We start from the raw sequence: 10,106 nt of genomic DNA on the forward strand, positions 1-10,106 counted from the left end.
TAGACCTCATCTAGAAGAAAGGAAGTGAAAATTTTATTTCTCTACCGAGAATTAAAAATAAAATAAAAAAGAGAGAAAGAAAAGAAAAGAAGAAGAAAGAAGAAAGTGGAAAGTGACATGTCCATATTTGGCGATGAGGATGGAGACAATTTGGAGTTAGTGGAGTGACTGCTATGCTGTCCTCAATACCAAACATATTGCTTGGTTCATGCCACATTGCGCTATAAATAAGGAGCTCCATATGAAACTTTCACATGCAGTAGGTAATCAAAGTCGAGAGAGAGAGAGAGAGAGAGAGAGAGAGAGAGAGATAGAGAGAATGAGAAGCCAAGAACAGCAGCAAGTAAGTGATGTTGTACCATCATCATCGTCATGGGGTGGAGGAAGCAATCGTATAGCTGCCCTTAATCTAGAGGGAACCCCACCCCCCAATTTCACTGATAGTCCTGATCATAAACAGTTTGATCCTCATGTTGAGGACTCTAAGGTTTTTCTCATATAACCCTCCTCTTTCTTTCTTAGCTATGCATTTTCTATCTTTAAATTTCTTTGTTCTATATGTTTGGATAGATTATCTTGTTAGAATCAACATTTGAGTATATATGATTGTTGTTCTAGAAACCTGGGTGGAGAAAGTTCTTATCATATGTAGGCCCTGGATTCCTTGTCTCCTTAGCTTATCTTGACCCTGGCAATTGTGAGTCTCTTTTTGTCTCTCCCTCTGTCTCTATGTGTTTCTGTGCATTTGTGTGTGTTTGACAAAGTAATATCATTTTTACCATGTTGCAGTGGAAACTGATCTGCAGGCTGGAGCAAATCACAGATTTGAGGTAAATCAAATAGAAAAAAAGATGGAACTAGCCATTTCACGAAAAATTATGAAGAGAGAAAGTCGGCCTTTGACAAAAGTGTAGATATATTATATAGGTTTATTTTGAAACATTTTCTAAGAGATTACTTTCACTAAGAGAATACTTTTATCTTAATTATAAAAATGGCAATGTTAACGGATGTGCTTAGGGCAATTATTAATAAACTATAATAGAAAATTTTTAATATTGCTTTTATGGGAAATATAAAAACGATTTCAATAATATTTATTGTTTTATTATTTTTCTAATAAAATATTTCTAAAAATAGCTCATAAACCAATGCCCTCAGGGCATTAGTTAACATTTCCCTTATAAAAAGGCAAAGTTTTTTTGCAATGAAAAGTTAATAAAGAGTATTAATTTTCTTTTAAAGAATAAAGTATACTTTCGACTCTTAAAGTTTGTAATTTTTTTTTTTTCATTTTGGCCATTTTAATTTTAAATATTTCACTTTGACATTTCATAATGGATTCAATTTTCGTATTGGCCTCTTCAGGTTTTTTACTTTTATTTTTATTTTTTGTTGTTGAAAATTTTGAAAAGTAAAGGGCAAGTAAAAATCTGAATCAAACATAAAGGATCAAAAATTTGCATAAAAATGTAAATAACCAAAAACTTAAGGACCTAAAATACACTGAATCAAACATTTTTCTTTTGTGGAGAAACTGAATCAAACATGAATGGCCCAAATAATTAGAAATTGGTTTACGAGAGAATTATTAAGCATGGTTGTGCTATTTGCTATTTTCAGCTACTGTGGGTGATACTTATTGGGTTGATCTTTGCGCTCATAATTCAATCGCTAGCTGCAAATCTTGGTGTAAGCACCGGTAAGATGCATAGCAACAAATCTAGAACTACATTTTTTGCTCTGTTATTCTTTCCTTTTGTGTACTGCTGACTTTTCTTCTTCTTTAGTAGTAACTTTTTTTTTGGATGATTCTTCTTGTAGTAACTAATCAAGATAAGTATTTATTTACGTATTGCCACAGGCAAACACCTTTCAGAATTATGTAAGGCTGAGTACCCAAAATATGTGAAGTATTGCCTATGGTTGCTAGCAGAGGTTGCAGTCATAGCTGCTGACATACCCGAAGGTAAAACAATAAAATTGACTTACAAAGACAAATGATATCATTACCATATTATGTTGATGCATGCACTAGCCTCATCATTCTTGAATTATCCTCTCATCTATGTCTCCTTGAGCATATTCAAATTAAGGAAGAATAAAATTTTTAAATTTTTTCAATTTGTGGCAGTGATTGGAACAGCCTTTGCACTAAATATACTATTCCACATCCCAATCTGGACTGGAGTTCTCATCACTGGTTTAAGTACTCTCTTACTTCTTGGCTTACAGAAATACGGGGTAATTTATTTTATTACCTATTTAAAATTTTCTGCTCCATTAATTATTTATTAAGAAATTTAATTGGGTGTTTAATTTTTATGCTCAACTATATATCCACGTACTCTGTGATATTTTTATGCCAACCATCAATTATCTACGTACGTTTTTGGCTGGCCGTTAATTTTTAATTGAGTCTAATATTTTTATGGCCAACTATCAACTACTACGTACGTTTTTTTGGCCCTTTAATTTTTTAAGAAATGTGTATAATATTTTTATTCACAACTGTCCACTTACGGTATTCAGCGAAAAAAAAAAAAAAAAAAACTACGAACGGTGTGTGACATATGTTAGGTTTTATTACATAGTTTGCAAGTAGTACAGTTTGTTTATGCACGGATACGATGCCGCGGGGGGGGGGGGGATGATATTGACTCTGTCTCTAGCTTTGAACCTCTTTTAATAGAAAATAACTTGGTCCAGTGATTTTGTGCATTAGATTTATTGAAATATGAATCTATGTCAAAAATTTGTCATGTGTGAAGTGTGTATATCACAACTAGTTTACTGCACAAAAGCACTGTATTCAATTCTTATCACTTTAAACATTTAATCATTGATGCATAATGCCCCTCTAAAATTTTGAATCCCTTCACAGTGATATTGATTTTTAATCCTAATGATAGTACTCCCACTGATGATATTGATTTTTAATCCTATCAAGTACTACTAGTCAAAAGAATTTTCACGTTATTTGACTCGAATGAAGCATATTTATTTACCAAGTTGTGAATTAGTCATTAATGATGTATGCATTTTAACTGTTTGTCTGACTTTAGTTTTTACTTTATTTTTTTTCCACTTTGCGTGGAGGTTTGCATCATTGTTTAAGACGTTAGTATTTTTAATTTTTATTGCGTGGATAATGCCCTGTGTCTTTAGAATTTGCTGCTCCGCGATTCTTGCTGTCTAAGTCAAACAAGTAAATTAGTACACTAATTGATCTTTTGAAAATGATTTCTTATTTTGTGACACGTTAGGAATAAATCTTAGCATATTCTTTTCTTTGTTTTTGGCAAACCAAATTTATATATATAATAATAATAATAATAATAATAATAGGTGAAGTTGAGAGAAACTCAAATTAGAATTTTAAATTAGATTTTTAATTTTGCGTCATGTATCTTAAATGATTATTTTTAAAATTTTTATTTTTTAATTTTAGAATCAAATGTGAGACACATCATAAATATTCATTTAAGTGAGTTATTAAGTACAAAAATTAAAGAGTTTAGAATAAATGAATCGTAAAAAAAAAAAGTGCTTCACAATAATTAATATATATATATATATATAGATAATTTACCTTTTATACTTAATAATATCCTTAGCATATTCTTGTCTTTGTTTTTGGCGAACCAAATTTTTATAATTATGAGAAACAAATAGATGCTTAGATCACCCTGACTTCAAGCAGATATATGCAAAATCTCTTACATGCATAATCTCTTACATGAGTCTTTGAGATATGTGGAACACTCTCACATTATGAGAGGGAGAATTCTGCGCTGTAAAAAAAAAATGACATATATGCTTAGTAAAGTATAAAGTGAAACATTATGAATCAAAGTTGACTTGATATAATTGGGATAATTTATCTTAGATAAGGAGATGCATTGTTAAAGTATAAAATTTTAAATAAAAATAAAAATATAGCTTTTTTAAAATGAGGTTTACTTTATCATAGATAAAGCAACACATCATAATAAATTTTGATTTTGGTGTTAAGAACAGTGGCGGCTCTAGGAATTTTGTTTTGGGGGGTCATTACAAAATTTCAATAAAAAGAGAACTTGAATATGTCGAGTTATTGAAAAAAAAATAATAATACATAAAGTTTTACAATATTATTCTACAAGTTTTCAAATTTTGAACGTTACATGATAGTTCATTATGAATATCTATTACCAATATGGGTAGCTACGAGTCTATGCTCATTTTATTTTGTTAAGTTTGTTTAAATTTTTTATTTTTATCCAATTGTTATTATCTATTTGACTTTGTTTTCATAAAAATATTTTAGACTAAATGAGTAATCTCAACTCATTGGCTCCATATTAATTATTGACACACACAATCATATTTATTCATACATAAATTATATACTACATGTCTACTTAACCAATTAAATACTTGAATAATCATTAACTTTGCAATTGTTTTCTTGAATTTTACTAACTTTATTACAAAAAGTTATTATAATATAATAACAATACAAACACATGTAAAAAAAACCTTCTCTATTTCTTAATTATTAAATTATATAAGGTTATATTATATTTATATTGTACATACAAACATTCACACATATCATAATTTACACAAATATGTAACATTATAAAAAAAAAAAAAAATTACACTTACAATTCACAAACATTTAATATAAAAATGACTATAAATAGTTTTTAAATTATACATATATATATATATATAGAAATTATATTATGCATTTTATTGCATATTTTTAAGTATATCTATGCATGTGCATGAGATTATAAGCTAGTTTTTATAACGATGAGAAACAAATAAATGCTTAGATCACCCTAACTTCAAGTAGATATATGCATAATCTCTTACATGAATCTGCACAAAAAAAATAAATAAAAAAAAATAAAATGAAATCAAACAAATCAAACAAATGACATATATGCTTGATAAAGTATAAAGTGAAACATTATGAATCAAAGTTGACTTGATATAATTGGGATAATTTATCTTAGATAAGGAGATGCATTGTTAAAGTATAAAATTTTAAATAAAAATATAGCCTTTTAAAAATGAGGTTTACTTTATCATAGATAAAGCAACGCATCATAATAAATTTTGATTTTGGTGTTAAGAAAGAGATTGAGATTATTTGTTGTGTGGCCATATGAGAGATTATGTGCTTAATCTTAGGTGGGTAATGTTGGCAATCTATTGTATAGGATATTAGCTTACAAAAATTAAAGCCTTAAGACATTACCTCTCCCCCAAACACAAAAAAGTTTATAGTTTTCAATTGGGTTGAGTTTCTATTGGTATAATTTTTCTAGACCTTTTTTTGAAATGAGAAAAATTTTGCACAATCCTTTTTCTATTGTTTAAATTACTTATTATCATACAATTTCGAAAATTACTTTTTTTATTTATACAAAATAGAAATTCTACTCTAGTCTAATCTAAGTGTATATATGTGTGAAGCTTCCTTCTGGATACTTGAACTCCTGTCCTTACCCTCCCACACTCCACAAGTATAAGTGCTTGTAGTATGACCATCGCACCAAATGTATGCGATAATTTTGGAAATTACTAAAGCCTAAAGATACTATTGATTTTACCATGTACAACACACAAATTGATGTAGTAATGAATCTGATTTATGAGTTTTAACCACCTTATAAATGAATGCTAGATTTTTCTTTTTTTTGGTAACTAGTGACACAACATTTTGTAAGTTCTAAGCAGTAAAATTTGCAATATCCTAACATTACTTTATAATTTTGAGCTTTAAAAAAAAAGGGACGGGTCATTTTTTTAGGACAAAATTGGGAAATGCCCCGTTTGAGCAAAAAAACCAGCATTATGCCCTATTTTCCAAACTAAATAGGGAAATGCCCCTCTTTTGAAAATCGAGTTTCCCAAAATCAATTTAGACCCTATAGTGGCGTTTTTTAGAAGCCTATAGTGACGTTTTTAGGAGCTATAGTGGCGTTTTAAAAAGAATTAAAAAAATTGCCTATAACTCGATTTTATGGAAGTTGAGTTACAAAACGTCACTATATGTCCTGAAAATGTCACTATAGGTCCTTGAAAACGCTGCTATAGGGCTCAAGAAATTTTTTTTTTATAACTCGATTTTGAGAAAATCGAGTTACAAAAGAGGGGCATTTCCCTATTTAGTTTAGAAAAGATGGCATAATGCTGGTTTTTTTTGCTCAAACGGGGCATTTCCCAATTTTGTCCCATTTTTTTATAATGGAATAAAACCATTACAAAATTGGGGCCTTAGGCCTCGGCCTTGAGCTGCCATTGAGTGGAATAGAAGATTTTTATTTGCAAAGAGTCATGGTCTCAACCGTAGTGCTACTCCTTGAGTTCAAAAAATTGAATTCAAGTTCTTTCCCGTATTCCACTATAGTTTTAATTCTTGTTAAAACATTTCTGGTTGGCAGGTTAGGAAGCTGGAATTGCTGATAACAATACTGGTCTTCGTAATGGCTGCATGTTTCTTTGGAGAAATGGGTTATGTAAAGCCTCCAGCGGTTGCTGTGCTAAAGGGAATGTTTGTACCCAAGCTCAGTGGCCAAGGAGCCACCGGGGATGCCATAGCACTTTTGGGTGCCCTTGTCATGCCGTATGTAATTTACTGCTTCATTAAATATCCTTCATTATTTCATAACTATTTATTTTCTTCCTTCTAATCGTTAATTTGTGTTATACCATATTGTGCATTCCATTTCTTTTGACCACTAGGCACAATCTCTTTCTCCACTCGGCTCTTGTGCTATCCCGAAAAATACCAAATTCTGTCCATGGCATTAATGTAAGAATCTAGTGCTTACAAATTGCTCCTTCTAATTTTATTCAAAATTCAATTTAATATTATAACTTCTAATTTATTCAATTCACTCCTATAACATCCATTTGTTTTCAATGTAGTCCTTTCATTAAGATGGTTGCTAGTTACATGTCCCAAAACAATGTAATTTTGGTATTTTTAATTTCTAAAACGACATAATTTTTAAGACATCTAACAACAGTGTCTGACGGAATTAGATGGAAAGACTACATTGAATCAAAGTATAAATTTTTTTACTAGTATGAATATTTTAGAAGTAACAAAATTGAATTAAATTTTAGAAAAACTAGAAGATGTAATTTGTAATTTAATCAAAGAACAAATTATATACAAGTGAGCTCCAGACTCCAGTAATTGTCATAATTGTAGATGGTAAAACTAGCTTAATTTATTAAACTGCATAGGAGAGATAAATGTTTTCTTTATTTTCCAAAACAATTGCATTTTGCTAATGTGTCAAAATGCTTGTGTTTGCCTTGTCGTGTTATATCACAGGATGCATGTCGATATTTCCTAATAGAGAGCGGATTCGCATTGTTTGTTGCATTTCTAATCAATGTTGCAATTGTCTCTGTATCGGGCACCGTTTGCTCAGCCAATAATATCTCAAATGAGACTGCAAATCAATGCAGTGATCTTAACCTCAACTCAGCCTCTTTCCTTCTCAAGGTTGAATTGTATATATATGAAATTATTTTACATTAGAATAATGGTTAAATAATTAAATTCAACATTTTTTTTTTAATTTAAGATTTTGGGACAAATGATAGTCTATCAATTTAAATGCATTTAGAATGTTTATGCACAAGGTCTAACATAATTCTTTTAAAAAAAAAAAATAATTTTATTGATTTATGTGTGTAGAGTGTATTGGGTCGGTCAAGCTCAACTATTTATGCCATTGCATTACTAGCCGCAGGGCAAAGCTCCACCATCACAGGCACTTATGCAGGACAATTCATCATGCAGGTCTTGAAATTAAATATATAACATGCACGAACAAACATATATGTTAATATCATGTGAAGCTACCCTAATTAATTGGGATTAAATTTTAATTAATTTAGGGATGGTGTGGCTTTTATAGGGCTTCTTGGATCTTAAGATGAAAAAATGGATTAGAAACCTGATGACAAGGTGCATTGCCATTACACCTAGTCTAATTGTTTCCATTATTGGAGGATCTAATGGTGCAGCTCGACTTATCATCATCGCATCGGTTTGTAAATTGTGAATTTTGTCTTTTCTTTTTTTATTTTTTTTATTTTTTTATTTTTAATGTTTATACCTATATTCAAACATAGGATAAAAATTTAATGGGTTTTGCTTTGCAGATGATACTTTCATTTGAGCTTCCATTTGCTCTAATCCCCCTCCTTAAATTCAGTAGTAGTGCCACAAAGATGGGACCACACAAGAATTCAATATATGTAAGATGTTTTTGTACTTCTTTCTCTTTTTCTACTTTTGCTTTTAAATGAGGTACAACCATTATAGTGGGCCTTGATGAAGGTGATTGGCTGAATTTATAATGCTCATAAATGCAATTTATATGTATAAGATTTAGATATAGTATATGTATAAGATTTAGATTCATAAATGCAATTTATAATGCTCATAAATAAATAAATAAATAAATAAATATATATATATATATAGTCTTTTTAGATACTTTTATCTTAGACTCGTCTATTAAATTCAATTATATAACTACATATGCATTCATATGTATAAAATTTAGATATAGTTTTTTTTAGATACTTTATCTTAGATTTGTCAATTAAATTCAATCATATAACTACATTGCTAAGTATAGCATAAATATAATGAATTTCTTTTAACGACAATTAAATTTAATTATATAACTTATTGATCAATGTAGTTACATGATTGAATTTAATTGAAAAACATAATTTGCTCATGATTGAATTTAATTGAAAAACATAATTTGCTCATGATTGAATTTAATTGAAAAACATAATTTATAACACCTAGATAACCATTTTAAGTTTACAGCTATCAAATTAGATGGCCAAAGCAAGCGAAGCATTAAAAAAAAAAACCACCACATTCTTGTTTCTATTACACACACAGACAAGAAGAAAGAAAGAGTAAGGCAAACATCCTTTTATTAACTAAGCATCGGACAATTATGCTTGTAGGTTATTGTGATCTCGTGGATCCTAGGCATCGGAATCATTGGCATCAACATCTACTACCTGAGCACAGGCTTTGTGGATTGGCTAATTCACAACAATTTACCAAAGGTTGCAAATGTGTTCGTTGGGCTCCTAGTGTTTCCCTTAATGCTTGTCTACATCTTAGCAATCATCTATCTTACCATCCGAAAAGACACTGTTGTAACATTTGTTGAGCCTGTAAAGCATGACCAACCAGTAGCCCAAAACAACATGGAACACGGGCTAGGCAATTCTTGTGATGTGGGCGAGTTGGATCACATTCCTTACAGAGAGGATTTGGCTGATATCCCACTACCAGAGTGAAGGGTTTTTTTCTAGATCAAATGCAACAACAGCCAAGCCAAGGTATATCGTTAGTGGTAGGGAGCTCCAAGTTAAATGTGACTTCAACTTTCTTCGATTTCATCTAAGGCTTTCCTCCTGTGGAGATTGTATGTAATTTTGAACCATCTATTGTAGTTTCCATTGTTCAATTATAAGTTTATGTTGAACCTTTTTGTTGTAAAAATAGTATTGAGTGAATAAGAAATTGATGTTTAATTTGCTCACTTGAAAATGTTATTAAACCTCCTTTAAAAGTTATCATAACTTTTGAATAGGGTTGTGTGCTTTTATGTTAGAATCCCTTTCCCTCTCCATTGTATATGTGTGTGTTTGTTTCTCAAAAAAAAAGAAAAAAAGAGAAAGAAAATGTTATTAAAAGTGTTGAAAATCTTGAGTCCCACATAGAAAAGGAATGAGATAATATATGAGTTTATATGCTCATGGGCCGGACATTGGCATATGTGGACTGGGCCCTCTTGTCCAAATAATAATTTTTATTATTTTATTTTTTGAGTCAGCCAGTTTGTGCACAGTAGTTTTTATTTTAAACAGTGTGTCTATTCACTAACGTATATAATTTCATAGTCTCTCATTCACGAAAATTGACTTTTTGAAAAAAAAAAAAAAAAACCTCTCTCAGAGAGAAAAATTTTCTGCATTCATTTGAGTCAAAGAGAGAGAAAAAGACATAGAGTAGTTCACAGAGTATGAACCTAGTGTGCTTCTTCTTTGTG

At 30.2% G+C, this 10,106-nt stretch overlaps 1 protein-coding gene across 1 annotated transcript; it reads left to right on the forward strand.

Moving 5' to 3' along the window:
- Positions 1-229: 229 nt before the first annotated feature.
- On the forward strand, positions 230-9,594 carry LOC112038292 (metal transporter Nramp7.2). Its single transcript, XM_024071092.2, has 13 exons — positions 230-487; positions 619-697; positions 790-830; positions 1,624-1,702; positions 1,865-1,969; positions 2,135-2,244; positions 6,441-6,622; positions 6,742-6,811; positions 7,343-7,516; positions 7,712-7,816; positions 7,935-8,066; positions 8,182-8,277; positions 9,010-9,594. Exons 1-13 carry the CDS (start codon positions 242-244, stop codon positions 9,349-9,351), a joined length of 1,761 nt encoding a protein of 586 aa, XP_023926860.2. The 5' UTR covers positions 230-241; the 3' UTR covers positions 9,352-9,594.
- Positions 9,595-10,106: the final 512 nt, after the last annotated feature.

The sequence above is a fragment of the Quercus suber genome, unplaced genomic scaffold (genome assembly GCF_002906115.3).
Source record: "Quercus suber isolate HL8 unplaced genomic scaffold, Cork oak 2.0 scaffold_162, whole genome shotgun sequence".
In the NCBI taxonomy this organism is placed as follows: Eukaryota; Viridiplantae; Streptophyta; class Magnoliopsida; order Fagales; family Fagaceae; genus Quercus; species Quercus suber.